A 15627-nucleotide genomic window follows, 5' to 3' on the forward strand; every position below is an offset into this window, starting at 1 on the left:
TCTTCCTGGCGCCCTACTCAACGCCCACGAGGGCCGCAAACAGCCCCGAGCCTCCTCCCATGGCCACCACGGCCATTTCCACGGGTGCCCGTAGGCCACATCCACGGTGAGCCATGGCCTCTCCATTTAAGGGCTCCCGAGGCCTCCCTCTGGATCCCCTCCGCTCTCTCTCCCTCCCAGCGACCCCCTGGACCAAGCCAACTCTCTCCTCGTGCCCTCCATCCACCACCATGGCCAGAGCCTTCCCGTCGGCCTCCGCCTAAATTCGCGCCCGCCACTCCTCCTCCTCCCCTCTAGACCGCACCAGAGCACTCCCACCATCACCGCGGGCCCCTCCCGCGCTTCTCCCTCTCCTCTCCATGGCCATGCCGTCGAGTTCCATCACCACCGTCGGCCTTGCCCGCCGCGGCCGAGGATGCGCTCGCATCTGGCCACCCCTACGGTTGTGGCGCACCTCGGAGGATGCGGCACACTCTCCTGAGCACGTCGGTATGCCGGGCGTCGCCGGAGGTGGCCGGTACCGCCGGGGAGATCATCGGCGCCCGCTCGGCCTCGCCTCCCCTTCCCTTGCTCTATTCGAGTGGGAGGTAGGAGACGGCCTAAGCACCGGGCCCCACTCGTCAGTGACCCGGTGGGCGGGCCCCGCCCGTTTAAGTGGAGACAGACCGGGTGCAACCCGCTTCCCCCGAAACGAATGCGTACTCGCTCTGGTGCGCCTTCGACGTCGCCCAGCCACCGCGCGTGGCCGAGTAGCTAGGCCGGCCCTCTGCTATCTCCCGCCTAGCGCATGATAAGGGTAAAACCCATCTCCTTTTTCTTTTTCTTTTTCCAGTAAACTTCAAAAAAACACAAATAATTCAAATGGACTCCAAATTAGATGATTCCAGTTTCTAGTAGTTCATAAATTCATGCTATATCACATGGTGTAACTTTATCATTTTTCCAGAAAAACTTTCTTCACAAATAATTAGCAAATCTTACTTTTCCATTTCTGGCATAAACTTTAGAAAATCACAGAGGGCTCAAATTTGATCCAAAGGCCATGATTCAAATTCCTAGATGCTTCTAAGTTCATAACTTAGCTTATGAACATTTTTCTTAATACTTTCTGTCGCACATAAAATAATGAGCCATTTCTTCATATTTGTCAACTTTGCAAATTCATAGGAAATTCATTTGAACTCTAAATCCAGTGAAACCAACTCCTAGATGCTTCTAAAATCATGATTTGCTAAATGGGTGCCTTTGCTCATTTTTCAAAAATATATTTCTGTACACTTCTTGCAAATCCATAAACCCCTTGATTCCATCATATTGAAATGTTCAGAAATATTTACTAATCCAATTCCAGTGAAACCACCCTGGTTATTTTTCATATGACTAGGGAAGTCCTAGAAAAGTCAAATCCATATTTTTAGATCACTTTTATTTTCTGCCTTGTTGTGTTGCTTATTATGATTGTTTCGACGTTAGTTGACGAAGTAGACTGAGTACTTGGAGAAGGACCAGAAGATCTCAAGACTGTGATGAACCAGGCAAGCAGCCCTTTGACCATGTCTATGAAACCCTTTTTATGCATGTCATATAGCACTTTTATTGCTTGCATCGGAGACATGATACTGTGGTGACCACATGGGGTGGTTTGCCACCGTTACTTCCTCGTTGATACTTGCATTGTGCATGACCCTACCTTCTTATGAGGGTTATGCCGGTGGGAGTAGATAGGATGCTAAAGTAGTTGCTACGCAAAAGGGACGGGAATATGCATGGTGACGGAGACAAAGTATTTTCAAAAGACTTTTCAAAAACCCTGTTGGGTGCCACTTATGCCCGAGGGAGATAATGAGGTGGGTAACCACTTGATGACAAAGTGGTGTACCGAGGCAAGTGTGTGTGTTGTTTTCGAAAACAGATTAGATTTAAGATTTGTCGACTGTCCCAACCTTACATGTGCAACCACTCTACCCTTGTATGGGAAAGGGCATTATTGATTACCTAGGCCGATACTAGCTTGGAGCCTGCATTACTAGTGACGGGGGAGAGTTGGTGCTCTCTCTTGGGACGGGGTCGTGCCAGGTAGGGAGGCCATGATTGTTTTCACAGAGCACCGGATACACCGTTGTGTCCCCTCTTGGATGTTATGATCTCGAGTGAGTCTCGTATGATGTACATCGTGAGGATATGGAACAACGAGTGGACTCCTTGTTAGTGTCGTCTAGGGAAAGATAGTGATCGGGTGCTTACCCCGGGTACTTGAGGTACCGCGGGTCGTGGATGACATGGAAGTTCCCCGGATCTTGTGGGTAAATTGTGCAACCTCTGAAGAGTGTAAAACTATTCGAATAGCCATGTCCATGGTCACGGATAGTTGGGCGGTGCTGCTTAAACTACGTCCAGAGTTTTACAAACTATGTGTGTGTGTGTGTGTGTTGATAAAACTATTTGGGTTAAGTCAGATGGGTTGACACGATGATTAAGTTGGATTGGTGTCCAACTCCGCTTATGTTGATATCTGTAACTTGTTCATACAGATGTCTGTACTCTCATGATGCATACTTTACATGTTGGCAGATCATGTCATTGCACGCAAAACTAGCTTTCTGCAAACTACCTACTTAGTGCTATATCTTTGCATTATTGTGCCTTGTTCCAATCATGGGTTGCTTGCGAGTACATTCAAAGTACTCATTGGCTTGCCACTGGTTATTTTATTGGCCAGACATGAAAGAACATGATATGATGAAGAATACTTCGGTGACGAACATGCGAGCTAGGACGCTTTCCAGTCAAAATGCCTATAGGGTTAAGGCAGCTGGCATGGGTTCTACTTATCGACGAAGATTTCCGCTACTTAAGTTTATTTGGTGTTCAACCCTTGTGGCTTTATCTATGTAATACTTGACCATAATGGTCATAATTTGTGTAAGACGGTATGTATGGATGTAAGATTCTTGTTATTCAGCTTCTGTGTGTTCAGTGAGCATTGATCTCTGGGATCACTGTACACGTGCATTCGGTGATCTCGACTTATGAGTCGGGGTCCCCACAGTAGAGGTAGTTGAAAACTTCCAATAGTGATTGTTAGAGATGTTTCAATAACGTTAATACCATTCACTTGGAATTATTTCTTTGGAAATGCATCGTATGCTCATTACCATTGATATGAAAAGTGACCTTGCTTTTATTGCAATCAATGACAGCCCCTGCAATATTCAAAAAGGGTCTCCCAAGGATAATTGACATGTTGTCGTCCTCGGGCATCTCAAGTATAAAAAAGTCAGTCAAAATAGTAACATTAGCAACAACAACAGGCACATCCTCACAAATACCGATAGGTATGGCAGTTGAATTGTCAGCCATTTGCAATGATATTTCAGTAGGTGTGAGTTTATTAAAATCAAGTATTTTATATAAAGAGAAATTCATAACACTTACACTAGCTCCCAAATCAGATAAAGCAGTTTTCACATAATTCCTTTTGATGGAGCAAGGTATAGTCGGTATTCCCGGTTCTCCAAGTTTTTTAGGTACTCCATATTTAAAAGTATAATTAGCAAGAAGGGTGGAGATTTCAGCTTTCGGTATTGTTCTCTTATTGGTGATGATGTCTTTCATGTACTTTGCATAAGGAGGCATTTTTAAGATGTTAGTCAAGCGAGTACGCGAAAAGACTGGCCTCAGCATTTCAGCAAAGCGTTCAAATTCTTCATCATCTTTCTTTTTAGTTGATTTAGGTGGAAAGGTCATAGGTTTTTGAACCCATGGTTCTCTTTCCTTACCGAGTTTCCTAGCAACAAATTCTCTTTTATCATATCTTTTATTCTTGGATTGTGGGTTATCAAGATCAACTGCTGGTTCTATCTCAACATCATTGGCTGGTTCTTTACTATTTGTTTGAGTATTTTCATGAACCTCATCATTATCTTTTTCATTATTAGAAGGTGAGTGTTCATTACCATATTGAGTTTCAACATCAGAGATAGAAACTTCATTATCATTATCAGGAGGTTTTTCCACTTCAGGTTCACTAGAGGCATGCAAAGTACTATCATTCTTCTTCTTCTTCTTCTTCTTTTTAGAAGGACTTGGTGCATTAGTGTTAATTCTTTGAGAATCTTGTTCAATTCTTTTTGGGTGTTCCTCAGGATAAAGTGGTTCCTGAGTCACCCTACCTCCTTTAGTGGCTACTCTAACAGCAATGTCATTTATATTGTTGTTCGTTTCATCTAACAACTCTCTTTGAGATTTAGCAACTTGTTCTAACTGAGTTTGAACCATAGAAGCTGCTTACCCACACTGCTAACATCATTTGAGATTCTAAATAACAAGTCACTCAAGCAAGCAATCATATCAGAATTGTATTTCAATTGTTTCATAACATTTGCATTGAAGTGATCTGATTTTCTAATGTAGTTTTCAAACTCATAAAGGCATTGGCTAGGGTGCATATTGTGAGAATTATCATTATCATTGAATTTCACTAGAGAATTTACCTCTACCACCTTAGGTGGTGGTGGTGTATGAAGCCCATGCATTTCTTCAATGGGAGGTAAATTTTTGACATCCTCAGCTTTAATACCCTTTTCCTTCATAGATTTCTTTGCCTCTTGCATATCTTCCGGACTGAGATATAAGATACCCCTCTTCTTCAGAGTGGGTTTAAGTGGTGGTTCAGGAAGAGTCCAATCATCATAATTTATCAATATGTTATTCAATAATTCTTCATCTTGCCCAATATTTCGTTCCCTGAAAACACAACCAGCACAACTATCTAGGAAATCCCTAGAGGCATCGGTTAGTCCATTATAGAAGATATCAAGTATTTCATTTTTCTTAAGAGGATGATCCAGCAAAGCATTAAGAAATTGGAGAAGCCTCCCCCAAGCTTGTGGGAGACTCTCTTCTTCAATTTGCATAAAGTTAAATATTTCCTGTAAGACAGCTTGTTTCTTATGAGCAGGAAAATATTTTTTAGAGAAGTACTAAATCATATCCTCGGGACTACGCACACAACCAGGAGCAATAGTATTGTACCAAGCTTTAGCATCACCCTTTAATGAGAACGGAAATAATTTGAGAATATAATAATAGCGAATTTTATCATCAAGAGCAAAAAGGGTGGCTATATAATTTAACTTAGTAAGATGTGCCAGAATAGTTTCAGTTTCATAATCATGATAATATCAGATTCAACCAAAGTAATGAACTCTGGGTCGACAGAGAATTCAAAATCCTTATCATCAACAAAGATAGGTGAAGTAGCAAACTGAGGATCACATTTCATTTTAGCATTCAAAGCCCTTTCTTTATACTTGCATAATTTTTTTTCTAGATCATCTCTGTCCTTACAAGCAAGAATGTCTCTAGTTGTCTCCTCATGCATAACATAACCTTCCGATATCTTTGGCAATTCATATATAGGAGGGCTAGTTATAATAGGTGTTTCAGTTTCAAGCTCTTCATTAGTTTCAACATTCTCAAAAGCTTTAGTTCTAGCAAGTTGTTCATCAAGAAATTCACCTAGTGGCACATTATCATCAAGCAATGTACTAGCATCATCATACATATCATTCATAGTAGAAGTAGCATCATCAATAACTTATGACATATTAGGATTAATAGCATGTGGTGGTGTTGCAAGTTTACTTATAAGAGAAGGTGAATCAAGTGCGGAGCTAGATGGTAGTTCCTTACCTCCCCTCATTTTAGAGCGGAAAATCATAGTCTTAGCATCCTTCAGATTCTCCATAGTGACAATTTGACAATAATCCCAAGTGACTCAACAAATATAGCTATGCTCACCGGCAATGGTGCCAAAAAAGTTCTTGATAACCCACAAGTATAGGGGATCACAATAGTTTTCGAGGGTAGAGTATTCAACCCAAATTTATAGATTCGACACAAGGGGAGCCAACAAATATTTGCAAGTATTAGCAGTTGATTTGTCAATTCAACCACACTTGGAGATTAATTATCTGCAGCAAAGTGATCAGTAGCACATTCATATGATAGCTTTGATAGTAGTGGTAGCAGCAACGGTAACGATAATAGTGATAGTAATAGTTTTGTAGCAGTGACGATAGTAACAATAGCAGTAGTAACTTAGCAAGATCAATATGTAGGAAAATCATAGGCATTGGATCGACGATTTGTTGGATGATATTCATCATATAACAGTCATAACCTAGGGAGATACGACACTAGCTCTAGTTCATAAATATAATGTAGGCATGCATTCCGTAAATAGTCATACGTTCTTATGGAAAGAACTTGCATAACATGTTTTGTCCTACCCTCCCGTGGCAGCAGGGCCCTATTGGAAACTAAGGGATATTAAGGCCTCCTTTTAATAGAGAACCAGAAGGAAGCATTAACACACGGTGAATACATGGACTCCTCAAACTACGGTCATCACCGGGAAGTATCCCGACTATTGTCACTCCGGGGTTGCCGGATCATAACACGTAGTAGGTGACTATAACTTGGAAGATTGAATCTAGAGCATGGATATAATGGTGAGAACATAAACGGTTCAGATTTGAAATCATGGCACCCGGGCCCAAAGTGACAAGCATTAAGCATGTCAAATTCATAGCAACATCAATCTTAGAACATAGTCGATACTAGGGATCAAGCCCTAACAAAACTAACTCGATTACATGATGAATCTCATCGAACTCCTCACCAACCAGCGAGCCTACGAAGGAATTACTCACTCCTGTGGAGAGCATCATGCAATTGGCGATGGAGGAGGGTTGGTGATGACGAAGACGGAAGATCCCCCTCTTTAGAGCCCCAAATGAACTCCAGATCTGGCCTCCCGATGAAGAACATGAGGTGACGGCGGCTCCGTATCGCGAAACGAGATAATTCTTCCTCCTTGATTTTTTCTGGAAAAATGAGATTTTATAGCATCGGTTTCAGGGTCTGTGGGGCCACCAGGTGGGGACAACCCACCTGGGCGTTCCTGGAGGAGGCGGGGCGCCCTGGTGGGCTGTGCTCACCTAGGGCCCCCTCCGGTGGTTCTTGGCTCCAGTATTTTTTTATTCATATAAAAATTACTCGCAACGTTTAGTTCCAATTCGAGAACTTTTATTTCTGCACAGAAACAACACCATGGTAGTTCTGCTGAAAACAGCGTCAGTCCGGGTTAGTTTCATTCAAATCATGCAAATTAGAGTCCAAAACAAGAGGAAAAGCATTAGGAAAAGTAGATACGACAGAGACGTATCACCTACATTATTGGTGAACAAAAGTTTTAGGGTAGTTGGCATTTTTATAACATCTTTGGCATGTTGCAGTCACTTGCTTCACTTTTTATTTACTGTCAAATTGTAATTGCTTCACTAAGTCTATGTCTAAAAAGAAAAATAGAGGTATAAACAACGGGATATATTTTGTGCAAGTAGACGGCCGATCGGTGTCTCACCTGGAAGTTTCTCCGAATGGGTGTAGCACATGCCGTACTCGCTGTCGATGGTTGGTATGAACGAATCGATGAGAGGGTGAGATCTCGTGCTGTTAGCACTCACTTTGGCCTCTAGGTGCTCGATCAACTCCTGATCCGTGGGATTAAAATTGACGCCAGCTGGTAGTACCGGCCAATCCTTCTTGGACTTGAATCGGTTAATTTCAGTTAAATGGTACTCAATGTATGATCAATCAACTGTTTAAGTAAATGATGAAAGACTTTGACAGGTAAGTGCTACTCCAAATCTGAAGTCCACAACACCTGAACAAACTGGGATCTCGGTTTCATTACTACATGCATACTCTAAAGACTTGAAAACCCCCAGAAAGATCATCATACAAGACGACGAGACAAATACTCAAAGGAGCGGCGTCATTAGTTCCTTCCTTCATGCCGCTAGCTTGAAGAGCATCCTTGTTGAGATCAATTTTTTCAGAGTCTTCCTTTTGACTACCTGCAATGAAGTATAGCAGCTCCAGTAGCTCATCGCTCATCGTACCAACTGGATCGGAACAAGGTGACGGCTGGGAGGCGGGAGATCGGGAGAGAATGGGAGAGTGATTTTGTAGAGAATGGGAGAGTTCTATTGTACTAACAGAGGGGTGAGGATCACTTTGGTGAACTGAACACGTTGCAGGGACTCTTGTGTCACCTCACATGCAGCGTGTTGTCATGTTAATTCAATGTGAGGACATGATGAATAATTGGACCAATGTATACTAGTACTACTGTACTACTTACTAGTCGTACAAGTAATGCTACCTCCATCCTGGTTTATTAGTCTTCTTCGTATTTTGTGTCAAATTTTGATCATAAATTTAATTAACAAAATGTCATTGCATGTCACAAAAAATTATATCGTTGGATTCGTGTTTGAACATAGTTTCCAATGGCATAATTTTTGGTGACATGCATTGACATTTCATTAGTTAAATCAATGGTCAAAATTTGACACTAAATATGAAGGGGACCACTAAACTAGGATGGAAGTAGTACTTACTGGTATGAGTAGCGCAATATCTCTGCTCCTAATGGAGCAGTTGGCAGGATTGCGTCCAGGTTTTTTTCGTCCCACCACTTTCGTCCGGGTTTTTTAACCAGTTATTTTTCGTATCATCCCCCACCCCATTGGTTTATTTTCACGTCAACCTCTCACACAAAGAAAAAAAAATCAGAACTTTCCATGCTGGCGTAAATTATTTAGTGATGTCTTTATGTGAAAGAATAAATCACGATCAATCTATAAAGATCAAATCTAAATTAATAAACCATACTTAAGTCACTCAATCACATTAATTAGGAAATAAATAACCGATTAAAAAAATTAAAACCGACGACGCCAGAGGCCGTCATGCGTAGGGTTCCGAGAGAGAGAGAGAGAGGTGCACCGCCACCGCTGGATTCCTCCTCCCCCACTCAACTCCTTCCCCTAGCCTTTATTCTTCCATGGTGAGCGACCCCTGCGACGACGGTTGCCCACTCTCCAGCAGTGGAAGGGCCAGACGGCGGTGATGGCCGACGTCGTGGTCGTCACACCATCGCGCATGCCCATTCACCTCCTACTATCTTCGGTGAGTAGGTGCACATCAGCTACGGAGGTTCCCCAGTTTAGGCGCGGGCCGACTGCAGGGTGTGGCAAGACATGGGCGGCGGCCCTCCCTGACTCCCTGGGATTGCCTACACGTTCGAACCGCCCGTCCGCTGAGAAGTTGGTGCTGGTATGTGTGCTTTTTGTTCATCCAGTGGATAAGACCATGGTGGGTAGGTATGGGATGTTGTACACGTTGAAAATCACCTGCCTGGTGGCCGCCGTTAACATGATGGTTTGGGATGGATTTGGTTCTTCTTGGATTGATGGATAGGTTAAGCGGTATTTCATGAATTTTTCCTTGATCCTATGCATGCTGTAGGACGTGGTGCACACCTGCACGATGAGAAGTGCGTATGCCAAAGGCTCCTCCGAAGACCAAGACGTCAACTTGAAAGTGCGTTAAGTCGACTAGAGGGGGGTGAATAGGCGATTTTTATGAATTCTCCACTGAGGAATTTCAGGGTGAGGAAATTCCTGAGCGAAGAACTACTTGCGGTGGAATAAGTACTCAGATGCATACATGACATAACATAAACATGGATATCATGATGAAATGAAATCAGACACAGAGTATAGACAGCGTAAGCACATGATAAAACATGATGAAGACAAATAGACGGAAGAAATTGAACTGAGGAAATTGAGAAAGTCTTCAGTCAAAGTCTTCAAACAGATATGAACAAGTACACAACACAGTAATGAAGAAATGAAAGGGTTGAGGAAATAGAACCAGTAAACTTGGTGAAGACAATGATTTGGTAGACTAGTTCCAACTGCTGTGATAGTTGTACGTCTGGTTAGAACGGCTAGGTATTTAAACCCGAGGACACACAGTCCCGGACACACAGTCCTCACTGTATTCTCCTTGAACTAATGTCACACAGAAATTGTCCAATCAATCGTGGCAAGTCTTCAGGTGACTTCCAAACCTTCACAAACTTGGTCACCCGGCGATCCATAATTTCCTCTTGGATGCTCTAGACCATGACGACTAACGTCTGGACGATGCACAATCCTCGAAGGTAACAAGCGTCGGTTCCACCCAGGAATAATCTCTTCAATGATGCTCAATCACTTTGGGTTTGTAGGTGTTTGGTTTGGGGTTTTGGATTTTTCCTCACTTGATGATTTTCGCTCAAAGTCCTCGGAGGATGGGATGCTCTCAATGACAAGTGTCAGTTTCTCGCGGAGCAGCCAACCAGCTAGTGGTTGTAGGGGGTGGCTATTTATAGCCTAGGGAGCAGCCCGACATGATAATACATAAATGCCCTTCAATGATATGACCGTTAGGTGGGTAGATATTTTGGGACAGCTGGCGCGTAGCACAACAACGGTCGGAAATTTGACTATCAAATTCCTCAGGGCTATCATGTTCCTCACTTGTAGGCAATCCACACTGGCGAATTCCGAACTCCTCAGTTAGAACAAATTCCTCAGAGACCAGAAGAACTTCGTCTCTATCACTGAAGAAATTGACTGAACTGTATGAGATTTCCAATGGCTTCACTCGAAGGGATTGGTAGGTGTAGGATTTTGAGACGAGCATCACTTGGGAACTTTTCCTTAATTTTACCTCGACCCCCTTTAACTGTACGGTGTTTCCCATGACTCAACAAAGAGAAAATGAAACTACAAAAACAAAAGTCTTCATGCTTCATGTTCCTCATATGAATATCAAGTCTTCATGGTCACACCAATTTCTTCACTTTCAAAGTCTTCAGTCAAAGACATTCATTTTAGGGGTCGACTTTCTCTGTAAATATCAAACTCCTCATAGACTTATTGACCTGTGTACACTCACAAACGCATTAGTCCCTTAACCTATAAGTCTTCAATACACCAAAATCACTAAGGGGCACTAGATGCACTTACAATCTCCCCCTTTTTGGTTTTTGATGACAATATAGGTTAAGTTTTCAATGGGGATAAACATATGAAGTGTAAATATTGATATTGAGGAATTTGATTGCAAGATATAGAAGAACACCCCCTAAAGATGTGCATAGTGAGGAATTTTGTTTTGAAGCAATGCACATTTGAAGAGTAGAATCATGGAGATCTCCCCCTATATCTTGTAATACATACATGCATTTAACATATGATATGAAGAATTTGAAATGCATGATGAAATATGGTGACTGATGTGATTCAGCATGCGTGCATTTACATATATGAGGAAATAGCATGCAGAAGAACATAGAAAAAGTATCAAACCACCATCGGGTTTAAGTTTACAACTCGATCTAATAAATCTTCAGAAAACGAGAGTTGTAACTTAGGAAAAAAACGCCCATGTATAGAGACCCGCTTGAAGACTAACTCAAACATCCCCCCATTTGTCATCAAATGACCAAAAGGGACAAAAAGTGAGGACTAACGCTCCTGAAGAATATCATCACTGAGTCGATGAAGGAGTGCCAACATTGTTGGGATCGGTTGTTGAGGTAGGGCCTACCGCAGTGTCGTCCGAATCTTCATGCTCATCAGTCTCGCGCGATGAAGAATATGAGCTAGCTACCAAGGAAGGAACTTTTGTTTTCTTGAATTTCTTCGCTGGTGGTTGAGACCATTCAAAGTCCTGCTTGAAACCCATTTGCTTCAGATCTTCTTCACCATAGAGATGAGACAGAACAGCCCAGGTGCGATTGAATACTTCATGGAGGTAGAAGTGGTTCTTCTTCACTTCATTGTGTGTAGCAGTCATGTTGTGAAGAATAGAACCAAACTGACGCTTAACCCATTTGTGGTTGCGATCGACCTTCTGGTGAAGACTGAGGAGAAGCTCATGACCAGTCATCACCCTTGGAGCTGTGCCTTGAGGATTTTGCTTTGAGGCATTAGCGGCAGAGTCATGAGTGGCAGAGTCATCATTGGTGGAATATGATGCAGATTTGCGGAACTGACCATCCAATGGACGAATGCCTTCATCAATAATAGCAGCAGCCTTGCCCTTTTCATAAGCTGAGGAAAATGTCCGCTTGAGGACTTCTATTGGGGGCAAGTAGCTAACGTGATTCTGCAAATCAGCCTTTTAGTTGATTGAAGACCTTGATCTGAGGAATCTCATAATCCAGGGAGCATAATGCTTCAACTCAAAAGGGGACAAAGCTACATTTGCCAGAGTCCTCATGAAGAAATCATGGTAGTTGACAGGTATGCCATGAATGAGGTTGAATAGCAAATTGTTCATGATACCAACGACCTCTTCTTCATTAGAGTCGTGGCCCTTGATTGGACTCAAAGTCTTGGACAAGATGTGATATACAGTCCGTGGTACATACAAAAATTCCTTCACGAGGAATTTGGTTCTTGAGGCTTGACCGGGCTTCAACGGCTTCATCAACACTTGCATATAATGGTTAGTAAGTTCAGGTTCATGATATATACAACGTGCACCTTCAAGGGGAGGACTGACAGGCAGGGCATGAAGCAAGTCAGAGGCCGTTGCTTTGAAGTGAGTATTCTCTGTCATCCAGTCCAATACCCAAGAGTTAACATCTTCAGCATTTCCTGTGATGTGCAGCATTGCATAGAACTGAAGAATTAGTTATTCATTCCAATCACATATATCTGTGCAGAAGTTGAGAAGTCCAGCATCGTGAAGAACACTGAGTACTAGCGTGAAGCAAGGTAGTGATTCCATGTCCACATGAGTAATATTTGCATGATCAGATGCTTTGTCCTTATCAAAAAGCAGTGAAGAATATAAGTTGGCTTGGCTGGCAGTCCAGAAACGCTTCCTTCGAAGATGAGCAGAGTCATATGGGTTGTAATTTGTGAAGAATACGTGCTCATGGAAGAAGTCAGCAACCTTGAATTTTTGCTTCTTAGAGAAGGGATTCTTCGGCTTGAGGTGAGGAGTGTCTGTCAAAGTCATCACAACCTTAGGAATCATGTTCTCCGGAATCACAGGCTGAGGAATTTTAGTTTTAGTTTCAGTCTGGTTCTTCATTTCTTCGTCAATATTTTCATCAGCACTAGTGGCTGGAATTGCTTCAGTAGCATTTTCATCAGCACTAGTGGCTGGAATTGCTTCAGGAATACGAGGTTCTTCAAAGCCCATAAGAACTTCAGTGTGCACAGGGGACTGAGGGATTTGTTGTAGATGGGTGAAGAGTGGAGAGTTGGGGTGCTGACTATCCCAATAGTCATCATTTAGCACTGGAGTGGAGCACCCAATATCCATGTATTCATCTTCTTCATTTAATTCTTCAACGCCTGCCTCTTCAGCTGTGAACTGAGGCATAGGCGATGAGATGATTGGAGTTGAAGGGATATCATCCGCTTCAATTTCTCCGTCCAACTGCTCTGAAGAAGCAGCAGAAGGAACGTATTCATCCGATCCGCTTGGGATCACATAATCTTCACCAAAAGGAATGAGTTCCTTTGATGGCATGCTTGAAACTGGAATAGCATTAATCAGATTCTCAATGGAGCTTGTCAATTCATCTTCTTCGGTGCTGAAGACTGAGATGAAGTAGATGCTTTCCTTTTCTTCACTGTTGCTCGCTCCGCATCTTTGGTTTTCTTCGCTTCTGATGCAGAAGGAAGAGCTGTACTTGTTGTTGGTGCAAGAGGAGTAGAGGAAATAGGTTCAGTTTCCTCAAGCGCAACTGATGCAGTTGCCCTGGTTGGTTCAGATTCTTCAGGCTCAGCGGTTGAGGCCTCAGCTGGCCTGGCTTATTCTTCAAGTGCAACACTAGTGGTTGCCCTCAATGTCATCAATGTCTGGAATGCAGTCATCAGCCCTGGTACTCTCATTTTCTTCAGCAACTTGATTTCCATCAGCGGTGCTGGCATGTTCTTTAGTCGGCTGAGCAGATGCATTAGCCTAAGGAATTTCAATGTGCGTTTGAGTAGAAACATTGGGGGTGAATGTCTTTTCCAGTTTCACAAATCTGACTTTGGCTCCCTTCCAGTCAGCATGGTAGGTATCAAATTCATCACTGGGGTTTTTGATCTCAGCTTGAACAGCCACAAGTTCACCAGTTGTCATCTTGACAACGTTCTTCTTCAGATAGCGCTCTTTCTTGTACTGCACTTTCTTCAGATGCCTGGCCTTCTTAAACTTCCATTTTTCTTCACCTATGAAGGCGGTCAGCATGTGACTTCGGCCAGAAGTCAGCTTGAAGTCTGGCATAGGAGCGTTGGGGTCCTTGTGCTAGAGATCAATGTATTCAAGGATCAACTTAGGATCCAGTAGGAGAGGAACTTCACTTCCTTTGGCTCTAGCGGCCCTCTGCTATCTCTCTCTGATGATTTCCGCAAGTTCATCATCATCAGCTTCGTCATCAGAGGATGGTACTTGAAAGGCGACCTGCTTCTTTTGAGGACTGGGTCTAGTGCCTCGTCCAGCAGTGGCCTTGGTCTTCTGCAGTGTGGGGCCAGTTGAGGAATGCATAGGAGCTGAAGAACTTGCAGAGTCTCCTGAGGCAATAGATTTTCCTGTGGTCCTTTGGCATGAGGAGAGATGCACAGGTGCTGAGGACTTTGCCGGAGGACCTGAGGGTTTTGGAACTTGAGGAACCGGGGCAACTTGAGGAATTGGCCGTGAGGGCTTAGCAGAAGAGCTTGGTCATTAGGGCATTGAAGAAGGAGCGCCGAGCTTGTGAGTAGGCTTCTTAGGCATGGCCTTTTTGGGCTTGCTAGTAGAGGCCTCAACAGTGGCAGCAGCAGTAGTGTCTTCATTGAATTTCTTCACTGCCTCTTTTGCTACTTTGGCCAACTTAGCTTGACGCTTGAACCATTAAGCAAGATATTCCTCACCTCATCTGATGCATGGTGCCAAGGGAGGTCTTGGGCATGGAGGGTGTACATCGAATTTCTTTATGTACTTGGGAGTCACATATCTATACTCCCTCCATTCTCTGGCCCATCTCCTCTCTATTTTCTGAATGCGCACTTTGCGCTCATTCTTCGTCTCTTTTCCATGAGTTGCCTCATCTGGAGTGCAATACCCTGCATAGATGTCTTCAGGGATTTCAAATGCAGTGTTGACTTACAACTTCTTTCCTCCCTTCTGAGGTTTCTTTCCTTCAGCCATTTTCTTCAGCTGGGGATTTTGAACAGTTGAGTTCTCTGAAGAGGTATGCTGTTTTTCTTAGAGGAATGCTGCAAATGAGTTAAGTTGATGAGAACCTAGTGATTCAGTAGCAGACTTGTGTACCTATGAACAGAGTATAGGTGCGAAGAATTTGGAGAGGTCATGTGCGTTCTCAGAAGTTTTTGCAAAAAGAACAAGTTTGAGGAATTTGACCAGATGTGTCTTGAGGAATTTCACTAAGCGTTCTTTGACTTACGTTCCAGAGTTGTGTAGATTGAAACTCCACACAATTGAGGAATCTTGAAGAAAAACATGGCTTAGGAAACAGATCAAGAACAGATGTTTGTGTGAGGTGTTTAGCGTGTGAAGATTGAAGAATAAACACCTTTTGAAGATTTTGACAAAATCACTGGAATCAATAAGGGCAGTAAAAGTGACTTTTAATTGCCCTTGATGAAGAACACGATGAACTGGTAATGTAGATTGGAAGTTCGTCAGTCCAGATCTTCCATGCCCTAACTT

The 15627-nt window shown here is 43.0% G+C and overlaps 1 protein-coding gene across 1 annotated transcript in view; it reads right to left on the minus strand.

Annotated features, from left to right (window-relative positions):
- LOC125518836 (NAC domain-containing protein 75-like) overlaps positions 1-7965 on the minus strand; it is a 52658-nt gene extending 44693 nt beyond the window's left edge. The window contains exons 1-2 of the mRNA XM_048683709.1: positions 7774-7965; positions 7430-7616 (exon numbers count right to left, since the gene is read on the minus strand). Coding sequence (XP_048539666.1) covers positions 7430-7616; positions 7774-7965 — 379 coding nt within the window. The remainder of the gene's footprint in view (positions 1-7429; positions 7617-7773) is intronic.
- Positions 7966-15627: the final 7662 nt, after the last annotated feature.

Source organism: Triticum urartu, chromosome 7 (genome assembly GCF_003073215.2).
Source record: "Triticum urartu cultivar G1812 chromosome 7, Tu2.1, whole genome shotgun sequence".
Taxonomy (NCBI): Eukaryota; Viridiplantae; Streptophyta; class Magnoliopsida; order Poales; family Poaceae; genus Triticum; species Triticum urartu.